The sequence below is a fragment of the Perna viridis genome, chromosome 12 (genome assembly GCF_037379345.1).
Source record: "Perna viridis isolate PV_CMFRI_1.1 ecotype Kerala chromosome 12, ASM3737934v1, whole genome shotgun sequence".
Taxonomy (NCBI): Eukaryota; Metazoa; Mollusca; class Bivalvia; order Mytilida; family Mytilidae; genus Perna; species Perna viridis.
The window spans coordinates 3,882,583-3,900,239 of NC_142456.1; the positions used below are offsets into that span (position 1 = coordinate 3,882,583).

The window sequence follows — 17,657 nt, forward strand, 5'->3', positions numbered from 1 at the left end:
TTCGAGGGTTTGATATGAGACGATTGTAGTTAGCTAAGTAAATTCGGACAGACGGTTGAGCATTGAGCGTTCTACAACTCGGGAGATACGTGCTGTTCCCATATAAATAATCACAGTTTTATTTAGCAGAAGAATGCTCTATCCTTGCTACCAATGTGGTGGAAATCTTTCTAATTGGTAGTATGTCAAAATATTGAGATCACAATGGTATAATGATAAAATCAAAGAAAGAAGCCAAAATGTGGCTGAGAGCGACATATGATTTTTTTTTTCACGATTGCAAGTTTAGTATTACTGACTTACATAAAATATTGTTATCACATCGTAATACATTAGTTCTAAATTACGAGTTTTTTTATATCGGTACTTTTCGAAGGGATTTGTAATTAGATGTATCAAAATTAAACCCTAATATTATAGGTAATTTTACATGTGTCCTAAAATTGCGAGAAATTCGAAAAAAGGCATAGTATCCATAAAGAAATTGTTATGTGATGAAAAAGAAGTTGTCTGAAGCTTGTGGGTTTGAATATGAACTATGTAAGTGGCCTTTGTGAAACAATGCAAAAAAAAAAAAAAAAAAAAAAACGGAAACAAGCAAACTGTATGATGCCAGCGGTCGTATTTCCTAGTATTTAGATCCTACATTTTCTGATAACCTTATTATTATTTTACATGTACTAAATTGAAATATTATACATTTTAATGTGAGGGTGTCTTGGATCTCTAACTGGACGTTTAAGTAGCAAAAGGTAATAATTTATGACATTGCAAATTCTCGAAAACCTAGGTTAAAATAAAAGGCAGAAATATATAGATTTTGTGGTTTTGTGATTCGAGCTTGTGTGTCTTTAACATTCATTTGAAGTAAAGATTATGGTTTTTCCGTGTGCCGATTTTACAAATCTTGTAAGTCAGTGACTGGGGTCTTTATTAGGTACCAAATTGATAAGAACTATGTACAAGATATTGTGCATAGACAGATAAAAGTTACACATACATGTAGAAGGGACATATAGACATACAGAGCAGTTGGTGCTATTCGGATTGGTTCTAAAGGTAGGTACGTTCATGTCAATTGTTTTCAGTACATTGTTTACGAATTCCGTAGTTGATAATAATTCTGTGATATTTGGTTATGTTCAAATTCTAACCTCATTTTGATTTCTGTAATAATTCTTTTAAACTCGCAACCAACACAGTGAGCGCTGTTGTGTAATTATACTTCTAGTTTTAATGTTGTTATCATTCGCATACTAAATGTAATAAGCATTATCGTATTTCATAAATTGTGAGCATACTTTTCTTTCATCTTTGGCAGCACCCCTTCAGCACCCGTATAGATTGATCATATCATAACTTATACGTTATGCCAGAGATTGCCGTAACTACGCACATCGTTTTGCACTGCGGTAGACTTCTTATAATTGGCCTCCTGGAACAGGGTTATGTTGCTACAAGATTGAAATCCTCACAACAGAAATTTTATGGTCGTCATTATAATCATTACGGTGCAGTCATCTCCACCACGAAAACCCATTTTTTTTAATGTGTCATAGTTTTCCTTTCCTCTTTCGTCTACCTGTACTTCACTTTTAATTAGCAACTAGGTAGGTGTTTCAAGGAAAGCAGAGAGGCTTACTGCACCGGTGCACCTTGTACATGCTTCCACCTTTTAGTGGAGTCCAAGATGATTATTTACTTTTGAAAATCTAGTTTTCACAAATACAACAATTTTGCCCCTAATTGCAACCCTAGGTGAAATTAAGTCATTTTTAAGTACTGCACTATATCTTATCTTACCTGTTTAGTACTTGAGGTTACTACTCCAAATCGAGTCTATTGGACTTGTAGTGACCGACTGATTCTAATTCTGATCATTTTGATGCTATTGTCATTCGTTAATATGTCCCGAGCTAGCTTTCGGTTACGGTTATTTGTTGCTTCAGTTCATATTTGACCATACATTAAAAGGGGATAGTAAAGGCCTTAAAACTAGTTTAACCCAACTGCAGACATGCGCTTGTCCTCAGTCAGGAGATGCTAGTCATTATGAGACATCAGTCTTCTGTTTTTTTGTTTGTTGGGGTTTAACGTCCGAGCAGCAATATTTCAGCTATATTCAGACGATGAACATGAAATGGGTGATAAAATGAACATGAAATGAAAAAAAAAAGAATGGGTCACAAGGATAATAGGGTCGACAAATTTTGATTGCCACTGGAAAAAGGGGGGTGGGTAAGGTTGGGCAATTTAGCCTCCTGTGGCGGAGCGCAAAGGTTCCTACTCCTAACGAATACCACAGCAGGGTTCTTTAACGTGCAAGGAACGTGGCATCTTTCCCAACACGGTGCACCACTATGGTTTGCGGTCAGGTTTTCCGTATTATAGCCTGACAACCCCAGCATGCAACACGCCTGGGGTACCCCATTCCACCACCTGGGGCACACATCCCAGTTGCTCTGTGGGCAGAGCGCCTAGCCCCCGGCTAGGTTTCTGAGCACTATTTAGTCGCCTTATACGACAAGCTTAGCGCTGCTGCAGGCCTATTCTTTTAACACCCGGACCTGCACGGGGCGACATCACTCTTCGTGTCGTTTTTTGACGTCTTAGTATACTTCACTATACATCTGTTCCTTTTTGATCCGAATTGTCTAGCCACTGAACATAACAGCTTCCAGCCACAATAAAGTGACTCCTTTGACACTAGTCAAAGTGGCTAAGTCATATGATACACTACGGTTCTGTATTAAAATTTGTAATCACTTCGCTATCTTGAGAGTAAATTTATTTACTTTAAAATAGATGTCCATTTCTGGAGAGATTTAATTTATCCTATACCGGAAGTGGATGTGTTCGATACATGATTTTAGCACAAGTTCAATTTATTATTGATTTTGCTCGAATTCAAACTTATCAACTGATTGATAGATAAATTTGTCTTTCATGCCAAAGTAGCAATATTTCAGTTATTTCTTGTCAAAGAGTAACCAAGGGAACCAAGGCTTTAGCTGAAATCAAAAGAACGTAATTCAGGGACAAAGACCAGACATGGAAAACAGAAAAGCATAACAAAGAACATAAAACAACTTAAATAATACATACAAATCAACAAAAGTAAATAAGCAATTCGGACTCCGGTAGGGTAAGCGTCCTCTGCTTTTCTAGAAACACCCGCCGAGTTGCTCATAAAAATGTATGTAGACTAAAGAGGAAAGGAAAACTATGACACGTTGAACAAATAATCAGTTTTCATGATGCAAATGGATAACGTAACGATGCACGAGTTCATGATGACGACAATAAAACTGCGGTAGTGATGACATCAATCTTGTAGCTACGTAACCCTGTTTCAGAGGCCTAATAATAAGAAGTCTAGTAAGATACAAAAATTATGCGTAGTTACTGCAATCTCTGGAATTACGTATGAGTTGTGATATGAAAACTCAATACGCAGGTGCTGAATGGATGTTGCCACAGATGAAAGGAAAGTTGACAATTCTAAATGAAAAGTCATGATCACGTTTGTCGTAAAATTTGGTCAATTGTTTCCCTAACCATCGATCTCTAAGTGTAGGTCAAGATATGAGGCTGACTTCACATTGTCTGCAGTCTTCTTTAATTCAAGTTAAGACATGAAATGAATGATAAAATGAACATGAAATTATGATCAAAAATGGGTTGGGAGAACACGGAAAACAGAACCTACTAGACTTGATTGTCAATATAAATAAGAAGAGGTGGGTAGGGTCGAGTAATTTAACCTCCTGTAGCGAAGCCAAGGCTCCTTCCGTCGAATACCTAGGCAGGGTTCTTTATGCGAGGAATGTGACATTTTTCTAACACGGTGCACCACTATTTTTTAGGTCTGGGTTCTGTATCATGGCCTGACGACCCCAGCATGTAGCATACCAGGGGTATCCAATTCCACCACCTTGGGCATACAACCTAGTGTCTCTATTGGAAGAGGGCCCTATACGACAACCTAAGTGATGCATCTGGGTTATTCTTTTGACACCCGGACCTGCACAGGCCAAATCTTTTCAATATATTATTGATAAATGACGCATGTTTTACATGTATGGTAATTTTTCGTTGCATTACTCTAATTTTGTCGATTTCCGATGTTTGTCCACTATTTCCAAGTTGTCCGCTGCGCTTGCAGCACAATACTTGGTTGGAAATGAATAATTACGCCTTAATGTCAATCGTGTTTGATAATGTTGGTCATTAATGTGTTTTCGTGTAGTTATTTGACTTTTTGTTTATTTTGAAGAAGTATCATCGTTCTGTTTTTCTGTTCTGGATTTTATTCCTTTTTAGTCGGTACCTTTCAGAGCTGACTTGGTTGTGTGTTTGCACTTATTGACGATCTTTGTTTGTTCTTTATAAGTATTCATTATTTGTATAATGGCTATATGATGGTGCATTTGTTGCGTTTTACCATATCTCTTCCCTATTCTTTGGTTGGTTTGTACGTACTATTTTGGGTACGTTTTATGTCATTTGCTCTGTGTGTCTATTTTCCATGTCTGGTCTTTGTCCGTAAATTACATTCTTTTGATTTCTGCTAGAATCTTCAGTCTCTTGATTACGTTGAAATGTGTAATTCAAATAACCTTTCTATACAGTCCCATCAAAACTTACTCAAAGGTGACTAAATAGTGCAACTGGGTTGTGTGCTTCAGGTGGTGAAATGGGGTACCCCTGGTGTGTTACATGCTGGGGTTGTCAGGCTATAATACGGAAAACCTGACCGCAATCCATAGTAGTGCACCGTGTTGGGAAAGATGCCACGCACGTTAAAGAACCTTACTGTGGTATTCTCCCTGAGTAGGAATCGTAGGGCTCCGTCACAGGAGGCTAAATTGCCCGACCCTACCCACCTCTCACTATTTCCAGAGGCAATCAAAATTTGTCGACCCCATTATCATTGTGTCCCATCCCATTTTTCATTTCATCATCATTTCATGTTCATTTTATCACCCACTTTCATGATCATCGTCTGAATATAGCTGAAATATTGCTGCTCGGGCGTTAAACCCCAACAAACAAAACAAACAATCAAAACTTACTCTAAAACCAACGGTTCATTATCTTTATCAAATGGTTAAGTATTGCACTAAAAACGTTTATTATACTTTATTTCAGAAATTAGTGTCATAATGTTTGTTTTCGCGCTGGTTGTTCTATTAGCCGTTGCCATGGCGACTGATTTATCAACTTCAATGTCACCAGTTAATGATCTCGGTGTAGGAAACTTTGAAGGTCATTTCAAATTTCTACTGACTGAGGAAGTGATTGGATGGGAGTTCATTGTAACGTTTTCATCTCCTGTTACAGCCATCACGGTAATACAAGACAATTCAACATTGTTAAATATTTTCTTTATCCAACACTACTATGCGGGCATAATGTTTTAACCACCCGCTCGTCTTTGCGTCGGTTTGTCCATCATAACATATTTTTGTCGTCTTAATAACTCCATCAATTTTTACAGACTTTATTGATAAATGGTTAGCAAAATAAAAAAAATGTGATTTGATTGATTTTCTGAAGAATGCAAATATGGGCGTGTGGGTATAATAAGCATGCTAACTATGGTTCTCTAATTCCATTATGAATAGTATTAACAATTCATTTTTTTTAGCAAAATGTTAACATTTCATTTGTATTGTCTTCAAACGGATGCTGTAGATTACAACAAACGACACGCAGGATGAAATCTTTTAAGTCCCAAGAATCTTATTAGTTGCTTTTCATGACACGTTCTACTGTCTTTGTTCTGTATTTTTTATACGACGACGACGATATAATAAATCTTAATTTCGAATCAGTTAAAAGGAATCCTTAATTATGCCTTTCCTTGTCTTTATACAATTTAGAACTCATCTGTAAAAGTGAATAATACTTATCAAAAGTACTCATCTTTAGCGCTAAATAACACCGATCAAAAGTGCATCTTCAGCCTTTTGTCTTTTATAAAGCAATGGATGGGTGACGAGATTAGCCATTCTGCAGACAGAACAACCTATACTATTGTCAACAAGAACTACAATGGTATCCAGCATTCCGGGAGTACTCTTGACATAACTATTCAAGGAACTGCATCTGGAGGAACAGTTCCTACAGCAACAGCTATTTTAAAGAACATGAAAAACGATGGCTTTACTGTACCCCCTGTTGCTAATAGTGAGTACCATACCCATATTACACCTGATGTCACTTCCGGATTTTAGTGAGAGTTCATATTGCTAGTGTTTTGTTCTTTTCCTCTCCTTAAAGTTTTACAAGTGATATAGCATTCGATTGGCTATCTCGATCGTCTTTGTTTGCTATTTTAATTTTCCAGGCCATGAACGTGCATCAATTTTGATGTATTACAAATTGTTCCATTGTTGACTCTTCGGTATCATTTTGCCGATATTTATCTTACCAATGATTCATTGTTACTAAACATAGTATATACTGTCCTAAAGTACTGAATTATACTTCGACATTAGTTATGTTTCCATTCCCACGTAAATGGTACCACGAAGAAACAGGAGGTTTATACCATTTTAAAAAACACCGATATCAGAAGCGATTCCTAAACGATTCGAATAGTTATACACTCAGTATATCACTCTGTCAATATGTCTTATTGATGCATAGACAGATCAATTAAAGGTTTAATTTTGCAATTGTATCTATGTTAAATTGTTAAGAGAAATATAAATATCGGGAATATTTGGTCAATTATAAACGTTCAAATACAAAATACATGTAGCATGAACATAAAGTCTGTCACTAATATTTTTCTGTCATCCTTTTTTCAATCTTTTTGACTACTTCGGCGTCCGACATGAAGATTTATAATGAAAAACAAATATATGTCAGGACAAATGTTTGTCGGATATTTCATAAACAAGTACTTTCTTTAAAAAAAGATAACAGACGCAGTAAAATTTTGTACTTCTTACTTATAGTTTTTACATTTCATTCTGGAAATAACACATGGCACACAATTTCCGATACAGTTTCTTCGAACCCCACTAAGTTATCATTTTTTGGCCAATCGGGAAACAGAATTTCGATCTGGTGACTTGTTGCTTCCATGGAAGTGCGTCTTTAAGGTCAAAGGGTATATTACCCTTCTGTAGATTATCATTAACTAGTGAGTCATTCACACCATCTGCCATAAGAGAATGGAACCATTTAAGACGTGCGAAATGTGAATTCAATATCAAGATTCAAACGTGCAATCCGAAGCAAAAACACCTTGCATAAACTAGACATTCCCCAATATTTTAATTACGAACGTCGTAAATTAAATGTTTGTTTGACCCAGCTACGACGTTCTGCGTCTTTCCTTAACTACGATTTACACAGAGTTTATATTGTATCTAATCCTGCGTGTAGTTGCGGTGCTCCCATTGAAAGTGTCTACCATTTTTTTGGAATGCAAAAAATATACAGAAAACCTTATTACACTATTCGAGAGTTTACTCTTAATTCCTCAAAGAATCATTTTTATGGATATTTCACTGCTTACCAGGGGCAGTACTGAACTAACGTACGAAGAAAATATACTTATTTTTTATAGTGTTTTCATATTTATTAAAAGGTCAAAAAGATTTCTAACCTAATATTATTATGAAGGTAATATCAGTGTCACACATGAACAGCGCATCCACCCGTCCACTTAATGTTTCTCTTCAGTTTTGTACATATATTCTGAAACTTTGGTTTTTTTTTCATTGTACTGGTGTTGTTTTTTTTTATTTTTATTTTTCGTTGTACTGTTGTTTCCTTTTTTCTCTCTCGTACTAATGTTTTTCCTTTCTTTTTTTCTTCTTCATTGTCTTGTAAAATCTAATTCAAAATTGTCTTTTTTAATATTCATAATGATTTTATGCATGCTCTCAATGTTCTAATGTTCTTATACATGCATTGTGTATTATTCTTGGTAGAAGAACTTCATGAGTTGGTAAAACTTGTGTTCTATCCCTTTTGTAGAGTTAACAAATAAAATTGATGTAAACTAAACTAAACTAAGGTCAAAGGGTCAAAAGCAAAACTACATTGACTGTTCGAGAAAAAAACAAATAATGACAGCTTTCGTAGAAATTTAATGCCAAAATAAAAATGCTATTGCAATTTAAAGCTGACGGTACAAAATACAACTATAACGAAGTATTACAAAAGTCTATCCTGTTTTACGCCGCCCAAAGATCAGGAAAGTTACCGGATAATACAATCCCATGGAGAAGGGACTCAGCTCTTGGTGATCATGGGGACAACGGAGAAGATCTCACGGGAGGGTGGTATGATGGTAAGATTTGCTAAACATTTGTACAATGCAGTCCCTTTTCCATTTGTGGTATGAAACATTTTAAACATTGCACGAGTCAGGAGTAACATTACCAAACATACACTTTTTTATTTGCGATTAAATATTCAATATGTCAATTCAATGATTTATTAGTTCGATTATTGTTCAATGGACACGTAAAATACAGTTTTGTTCTGTGCTAACTTTGAAGTGATCCATTTGGTATTTTGAATTTCTTTTAATTGCTCCAAAATTTATAAAGTATGCTAAGATTCAGAAGTTACTAAAATGTGTTCGTTGTTGATCATGTAAAAAAATAACGTGGATCGTTATGGTGTATCCATCAGCACCATGAAAACTGATTTATTCAATAGGTCATAGTTTTCCTTCCCTCGTTTGTCTACCCCGGACTTAACTTTCTATGAGCAACTCGGCGGGTATTTCTAGAAAAGCAGAGGACGCTTTCCCTACCGGTGCACCTGGTCCATGCTCCCAGTTTTTAGTGGAGTCCGAGTTGTTCATTTACTTTTGTTACTTTGTATGTATGATTTTAGTTACTTTATGTTCTTTGTTGTGTATGTCTGTTTTCCATGTCTGGTCTTTGTCCCAGGATTACATTCTTTTGATTACCGCTATAACCTTGGTTCCCTTGATTACTCTTTAAACGTAAAAGACAATGGTTTTACTATTTTTGCAATATTACCCTGTCTTTGTATATTGTATTTCTCAGCCGGCGACAATGTGAAATTTGGTTTTCCTATGGCGGCATCCACAACCTTACTTGGATGGAGTCTGTATCAGTATAAAAACGCATACCAAGCCAGTGGACAACTGGAAGCTATGTATAACTGTATTAGATGGCCTCTAGAATGGTTTATCAAATGTCATACTGGACAAAACGAACTTTACGTTCAGGTTTGCTAATACGTTCAGAGCTCTGCACCGATAAATCATGCAGAAGTAAATAATAGATAATACATGCATATCGTTTACACAGCACGTTTTGTTTACTAGACACCCTTCAGAGTTCAGAGTTCAAGTTTGATTTTTAACACTGAAAATGTCAGTTAAGGTTTGATTTAGTAAATATTGGGAGCAAAATATTAGTTGAATGAAATGTTAAAGGAGAAGTTCCTGCAATATATTGTACTGAATTTTCACTATAACAATTCAGATTTTTACCTAATAATTCTCCTTGAGTTATTTTGTAGAACTTGCTTTGGTACAATTACGTCAACAAGTTCGTAAAATTTGGATTATAATCGTTTAGAAATTAAAATATCATTTTTTTCGAATTTTTTAAACAGGTTAATATTCGAAAAAACATGGTTCGGGAGAGTCTAATAATAATCTGCCGCAAATTATATGTATTTCGAATAATCTGTTAAAAAATCGAAACATTCCTAAGTAAAATTAAATTCCATTTTTGAATGAATGAGACAACGGGTGGCATTTCAGCTTATCATTTTTTCTCGATTTGGTCGTTACCAATAAAACAACAGAAAAGCTATCTAATTTTATCAGCCGGTCACAAAGGTCACTTGTTACTGAAGTGTCAAGTCAATGCAAGAACATCAAATCGAAGTCTTTATCAAAACGAAGGACAGGATATTTATAAATCGGGTACAACGACTAATCCATGAAAACAGACAAGACACCACAAAATCACAAGCCAGCTAACACAACACACATAGAAACTAGATAAAAATAGAAAGAATCAATCTACAAAAAACTGGTAGAATAGGCCAAGTGTCCCAGTAGGGTGAGTGTCCTCTACTTTTCTTGCGTTAAATATATAAATGTTTTTTTTTATATTTCAGGTAGGCGAAGGAAGCAAGGATCATGCCGTCTGGGGAAGACCTGAAGACATGACGATGGATCGTCCAGCATATAAAATAACGGCAAGTAAACCCGGCAGTGACGTTGCTGCTGAATACGCTGCCGCAATGGCAGTGGGATCAATTGTGTTTAAAACAAAAGGTATTAAGTCTATTACTTTTTTTTGCATCTATTAATTAAACTGATCTCTAGAGAAAGTTATTGAATCACATAATATCTCATAATGAACTTTATTTGAATTTTGTTCTAATATCTACTTATCAAACGACCGAAGGTCTTACGTTGGAAGATCAGAGATATTTCAATGCTGAAAATGAGTGCTCAAAGGCGTCTAGTCTTAGCAACCTCTAGTACAAAAACTAACAAAATGGCGGTTGCCCAAACGCCTAGCGACCCAGTTCAGTATCTGCTTTCGAATTTACTGACGGTTGTGCTGGGCGTACATTCCCCTAAAGTTGAGCAATAATTCTATTTACACCCCCTAATCTGAAATCCTAGATCTGCCCCTGTTAATGATTTATCAGCAAGAGGAAAACTTCTGTTGATATTTCTAATGAACCATGACAAAATACGTGAATAAAATAAGACAGTAAAACAGTCTTACATGTCATGCCTACTAACCTTTGCGGTATGTTGTCTTCATGTATTACAAAAACTGTATTTTATCATCGGATATCATTGACCGGATTAACAAAATATGTTATTTTACTTCGTGTCAAGTTGCTGAATTTTGATTGGTTCAATAAGAGGGTAATAATCTGCTCTATCGAATGGCTCAGAGAGTGATAGTTTTTTTGTCTATTACCCTTTTATGAAAAGCTAAACTGGTTCCGGTAAAAATTTAGTACGAGTTTAATCTTAGTCAGTTTTGCGTTTGAAGGAAAATTCCATATCAATAACTGATATAATATCGATTAATAGATGTATTTATGTTTTTTACTTACATGTAATACGAATCTGTACCCAAATATTTCTAATTGTATTGTCAAATTAAAAAGTGACTGAGGTTAGAACTGGAAAAGAAAGTGTTCAAATGATAATGTATGTTATTGTTAAATATTCATTCACTATATTCTTGACCTTTTGACCTTTTTGTTGTTGTTAATGCCGTCTCATAAAGACTTATGGTAACAGTTTTATTAAATAACTATATACAAGAAAACTTAAAACAGAATAACGAAACAAAGAATCATAAAACAAAACAAAAAAAAACACGTCTTACAGACATTTGTGTTTGAGAGCAGGGAAAAGCACAGGCACTTAGGACCAGAATTTTTTTTTAAATTTTCCTCAGAAATATCATTAAATCATTTTGTTTCCATATTTGAGTTATTATGCGTGTTCTCTGACATGTGCGTTTGCTATTTATTGCTGTTTATACTATGCCTAGTTTTCATCTATGTACTTCTCTAACAAGGCTATAGAAACTGTATAAATTCTAAAAATAGAACATTTTTTATTCAACGGTAACTCCGCTTCGTTTTTATTTTAGAATTTTTTTTTCCAGTCGGTATCGACAAATTGTTCGTTTTTTATCGTATTTTCCTTCTTGCACAATACTTATTTCCTGCACGACAGTGTCTTCATAGTCAGAAAATAAACTTTTAGCAAGATTTAGCAAATTTTAGCAAATATTTAGCAAAATTTATAAAATTAGCAAATTTTAGCTTTGGGTGATAGATAGTTAGTTACCCCTTGAAAATACATTGACACCCTCGGCTTCGCCGTGGCGTGACAACGATTTTCTCAGGGTAACAAACTGCTCTATCACCCTCTTAGCTACATTGTCGTGTATGCACTCTTGTCAAAAACTGAGCACAATTATCAAAACCTACTTTTCGGAATATATAAGTTGGCATAAAAATTCAGAATATGCTTTGTTCCTAAATGGTATAAACAAACTTTATGAATACATGCTAATTACATGTCAAAACTAAGTCATAACCTACTTGTTTTAATCCACCTTTCACTTTAAAATGCCTGTACCAGGCCAGGGCCATAGCGGTGGTTTTCCAACTTTGCAGTTTTTGCCACGATTTTGCCATTTGTTGAACGAACATTCCTTTTGACTTCTCTCTAGATTTGATAAGTTCGGTACTTTTGATATAGCCACTAATTTGTGATCACCTAAACATGTTCTGTTTCAGATCCTGCATTTTCTACTAAACTACTTACCCACGCGAAGGAATTATATAGATTTGCTAAAACCCACAAAGGGAAGTACAGTGTCAGTGTTCCTGATGCAAATGCTTACTACAGGTGAGTATTCAGTGAATGCATTTAACAGAGGTTGATCCAGTATTTCATATTACAATCTGTAAAAGTTCAGATATTTCATATGGTGAGTTGTGCAAACTGCATCGGGGTATCAGACCCCCCTCCCCTTCAAGTCTAATGTGCACTCCATATTTTGGGTGAAGTCCCAAGTACAATTTTACTTTTTGGTAAAGTCCAAATTCCAGGAAATTAAAAGCACAAATTACAGCTGTTTTGAAATGTTAAGTCCATGGATTTGTACGTGTGTCTAAGTCGATTGGGTAGTTTGATTGATATTCGTTGCACTATTACGCATATCTGTTGTATTTGAACTGTGCAGAATATTGATATAAACTCAAAAAGCAGGGTCTGTTCAATTGGTCAATTGTTCTCGTTCTGAAATGCTAAAATATCTTCGATAGGACACTGAACAATCAAACAATTCGAATTTGACATCACATTCATATTTTTGTTCATAACCTTGATCAGTAAGTTGCGTGTACATGTACACTTGTATATGCAGTTCTAGCAGCTATGAAGATGAACTTTCATGGGGCGGTGCTTGGTTGTACCTTGCTACACACGATTCCCAGTACCTGAATGATGCTGAAACTTTTTATATTAGTGGAGAAGCTTGGGGACAATCTTGGGATGATAAGAATGCTGGTAACATGGTAGGTAATATATAATATTTGTAACATAAACAAATTTCTCCTATGGATGGATTTAGCGGCAGATTGTCAAAGTTCAAAAACTGATTGCAAAAAACCGCAAACAACAAAATACAATTACATTAAAAAGCAAGTCGTAAAACCAAAAAAAAAAGCTTGTCATAAAAGGCGACTAAAAAGCTCTCTGTACCCTGGCCGGGATCTGGGTGCTCTCCCCACAGAGCAACTAAGTTGTGTGCCCCAGGTGGTTGAATGGGTTACCCCTGGCATCATATATGCAGGTACCGTCAAACCTTAATACGGGAAACCTGACTGCAAGCCATAATGATGCACTTTATTGGGAAACATATCACTCTCTTGGTACTTTTGTTAGGTAAGTGCAACACTTTTCCCGTAAAATTTGAGTTTTTACGGCAAAGTGTAACATTTACCTCATGGAAGTACCAAATGTAGCTTCTCTGAAAATAAACACAAAAGAATTTTACACGTGTTTCTATGTCTATCACATGACGTATATCATCTGTCACGTGTTAGGAAAGATTCCGGACTGCTATGGATGCCATATATTCTTTATCAAATTATTATGCACTATGTGTGTTCTTTTGAAAGATATATTTTCATATCAAATGATAAAATATGCTTCTATTTTCTCTTTTTTTATTTTAATAAACTTATGCAGTGATCTGTTTTTTTTCTCAAGATTTTGTTGTACAAGATAACACACAAAGATAAATACAAACAAGATATCGAAGCAACTTTTGCTGACTGGCTTCCCGGAAGTACTGCACAAAAACGTGTTCCATATACACCTAAAGGACTTGTATTCCGATCAGTATGGGGATCCCTTAGATACGCTTGTAAGTTCTATCCGCCAGGTTGTATTTTATATTTAAAAGGCTGAACTATTGGTAAAAAAGTAAAGCTCTCACTTTGTAAATTATATATTTGGAAATTTAATTTTTGTTTCCAATACACAGGATAGTAGACATGTACAACTATGCCAATGTGTAGTTAGTACAGTGCGTGTTGATAAATGACATTTTTATTTGTTGCAGTTTGCACATGTGTATTATGACTTCGAATTTCAAAATTAAATCACATCATCCTTAAACAAGTGACAAGAAGTTTAACAGCTCGAAAGATGTTTCTAGAAAAGCAGAGAACGCTTTCCCTACCAGTATTTTTCACTCACTGGTCGTATTTTTGAGCTTATGTATGCATTATTGTAATTGATTTGTTGGTATTTGCGGCATTCGGTCTAACAGATATCATGTTCCTTCTAATAATTTCCATCTCTTTAATTTTTTATTTTTTATGAATAGTCTCACTTGTTTGCAGCTAATATGGCTTTTATGGCTCTTTTGGCGGCAGAAGAAGGTTTACATGCAAATGAATATCGTACATGGGCGAAAGGTCAAATTGGATACGCTCTCGGAGACACTGGCAGAAGTTTTGTTGTAGGATTTGGGGTTAATCCTCCGACACAGCCACACCATAGAGGCAGGTAAGCTCAATTAAGATTAAACTTGTGATTTTCTTTAACAATTGAAGCTAGTCTTAACAAAGGCAATCATAAATGTACTTTTCTTTAAATCCTAAAAAAATGCACTAAGAAACTCAGGTGAGATGCGGTGTATCGAATAATCGTAACACAAAAAGTAATTGTCACCAGTTAGGATAAATACTTATATGAATGAAATTTCCTGGATTTAAACAGATTACATATATATTCCTTTCACGTTGTATTTACGGGTTTCTGTTTGTTTATTCATAAGACGTTTGTTCTACATACAAATGTACAACTGCATAGCTTTTTGTCTGCTTATAATAGTAAAAAAATCTCCGATCACCATGTCATTATTGGAAATGAGGCAAACTAGTATTTACAGACTCAAAATGAAAAATACACATATAGTAGACTCCCTTAAAAAACAGACTGCCTACAAAAACGCGGCGTGCAGAAAAGGCATAATGAAAAACCAACTTTGGCATAAAACATATAAACTATTTTGTCAACTTCTGCATCAGTTCATGTCCTATGCTGCCAGCCGAGTGTTCCTGGGCCAACAATGAAGTTAAGGCACCTAACCCACACACTTTGTACGGAGCCCTGGTAGGAGGACCGGACGGTAATGACGTTTACACAGACAGTCGGAACAATTTTATCAATAATGAGGTGGCATGTGATTATAATGCAGGTTTCCAAGGGGCCGTCGCAGGTACATTAAAAAAAAGCAACTCTTAAAAGTAACAATAAGTAAAATTTTCATGCAGGCAGAATGTGTCCTGAAATAAAAAAAAAACACAGCACAACTTCGCGTCAGTGTTTAAATATACCAAAGACTAGAAAAAAAAAGAGAAAAATCATCTAGGAAAAAAGAACAGTTAGAACTAGTGTAATATTGAATTCCACATTATGGTTGTCAATGAAATACTCATTGAAAATAATAAAAATAACAGAAAATTTGTAATACATGTAAACCGAATAAGAAAAACTTCAGTAAAGTGTCGAGCAGTCTAGTCCGCAGAAAATCAATGGTAGATTAAGTGGTGTCCTGGGCTCAAATGCTCTAAAAATTAATCAAGGTTATTAATTGGATTAATATTTATCCACCCTATAATATTTTGAACAACCGGCCGTGGAAGTTTACAGACCTAAAGTCATGCCAGCATACAAATTGAAAAAATACATAAACTTAGGTTTTACATAGCATTCCTGCTTTACTGAGAAAAAATGTTTCACATGACAATATTGTTTTGACTTCTTTTATCGCCAAATGAACTTTGCATGTGAGTTTGTATTTCGTCTTGTAAATGCTATCCCAAACTTTTATCAATTTTGTCTATTTTCAGGATTAAAATCACTCCATTTGCGACACATACTAGACAGATGAGTTTAAACATGGTTTTATTTTTAAAGATAAATATTTCATTGGGATGTTGAACTTGTCTTTTTGAAATGACGTCATGTTACATGTACAACATGTAATTAAATATATATTGTAACAGTATGGTCTCGCTGAGGTATGCACTAGTTGTCTGTTGGTAGATCATAAATGTAACTGCACAGATAGGAACTTAGTAATAATACGCCATGGTTTAACACATTTGAAAATTCACAACAGACAAGACTCATTTCATTCACAAAAAAAAACAAAAAAACAAAAAACAAAACAAAAAAAAGCAGCGATTATGTAGTTCCTTTGAGATATTTTGCTAGAACCTATTGGTGTTGGATTTGTTTTGCTAGAACATGTCGGTGCTAGATTTAGCTTCTTATTTTTTCGATATTTGTGATTTTGAGTACTTGTTGACATATGTCGATTCTGGAAATTTCAATCTCAAGATTATTATCAGAGTAAAATATCATTAAAACCATAAAACTTGTGTAGTGATGACTTCAATCTTTTAGCCTTGTAGCAACAATAATCCTGTTCCAGACGCCTAATTTTAAGAAGTCTAGCGATGCAAAAAGTCTGCGTTAGTTTGGCAAGCTCTGACATAAAATATGGGTTGTTATATGAAAACTCCATATGCGCAGGTGCTGAAGGGTTGTTGCCACAGATGAAAGGAAATTGACAATACGGAATGAAAAGTCATCGCGTTTGTCGTATAGTTTGGTCTAGTTTTCCTTTAACAACGATCTCTGAATGTAGGTCAAGATATGAGACTGACCTCTCAGTGTCTGTAGCATTCTTTATCTCAAGTTCTTATGGTGTAGATGCAATGTATCAAATCCCTAAAACTAGGATTGTTTAACGATAATACGTCATCTGCATGTATATACGTGAAGCTGAGATTAAAGGATTTAGCTAAACGATCTTCCTTTTTTGGGATCAGATCAGCTATAAAATTAGTCTCATAAGAGTGAAGGAATAGGTCAGCAAGTAGAGAATCATGATTTGTTCCCATTGGCATGCCGACCGTTTGTTGAAAAACGCGTCCACCACACTGGACAAATATGTTGTCGATAAAAAATCCGAGCATTTTGAGAACATTTTTTTTTTCGGTCTATTTGGAAGATGATTTGGAATTTGAGGAATCACTACCAGGAACTACATATGTATCTAGAAGTACGTCTTTTTTGAAGTAACAACGATGTATAATGTTTTTGAGTCGGGATTTTAACCGAGTATGGGAAATAGAAGTATATGTATAAAGTGGAAAAATCATAGGTTTTAATGTTATTGTGTCCTGATTACAATCTTGAATTGAGGGTTTCCAGAAGATCTTGTGAATTCTTTCAGGAAATCGTGGATCGTTACGGTGCATCCATCTGCAACATAAAAACCGATTTGTTCAACGTGTCAATGTTTTCTTTTCCTCCTGACTTTTAATGAACAGCTCTAATGAGCAGGTGTTTCTAGACAAACAGACGATGCTTACCCTATCAGTGTACCTGGTCCATGCTCCCAGATTTTAGTGGAGTCCGAGTTGCTCATTTACCTTTGTTTTTGTTATTTATGTTAATTGTTGTGTGTTTTCTATGTCTGGTCTTTGTCCCTGGATTACATTGTATTGATTTCCTTTAGAATCTTGGTCCCTTTAATTACTCTTTCATGGTTCTTATGCAGCTG

General features: G+C 35.2%; 1 protein-coding gene across 2 annotated transcripts; it reads left to right on the top strand.

Moving 5' to 3' along the window:
* The first annotated feature begins 907 nt into the window (after positions 1–907).
* Positions 908–16,018, top strand: LOC148600907 (uncharacterized). Of its 2 annotated transcripts, none has more exons than XM_088554687.1 (12): positions 908–1,059; positions 5,152–5,351; positions 5,988–6,192; positions 8,147–8,314; positions 9,045–9,229; positions 10,135–10,294; positions 12,301–12,412; positions 12,933–13,083; positions 13,781–13,937; positions 14,419–14,584; positions 15,109–15,299; positions 15,934–16,018. In XM_088554687.1, the coding sequence occupies exons 2-12, from the start codon at positions 5,166–5,168 to the stop codon at positions 15,972–15,974; spliced, it is 1,722 nt and encodes a 573-aa protein (XP_088410813.1). In that variant the 5' UTR covers positions 908–1,059; positions 5,152–5,165; the 3' UTR covers positions 15,975–16,018. The 2 variants fall into 2 exon arrangements, with proteins under 2 accessions (XP_088410813.1, XP_088410814.1); XM_088554688.1 differs by having other exon boundaries at positions 937–1,063.
* Positions 16,019–17,657: the final 1,639 nt, after the last annotated feature.

Excerpts from the sequence above, each read along its gene's own strand:
- LOC148600907 (XM_088554687.1), top strand. The coding sequence starts at position 5,166 with ATGTTTGTTTTCGCGCTGGTTGTTCTATTAGCCGTTGCCATGGCGACT. Across the intron at positions 12,413-12,932 it reads GATGCAAATGCTTACTACAG|TTCTAGCAGCTATGAAGATG; the intron begins GTGAGTATTCAG and ends TTGTATATGCAG. Across the intron at positions 13,938-14,418 it reads GGGATCCCTTAGATACGCTT|CTAATATGGCTTTTATGGCT; the intron begins GTAAGTTCTATC and ends ACTTGTTTGCAG.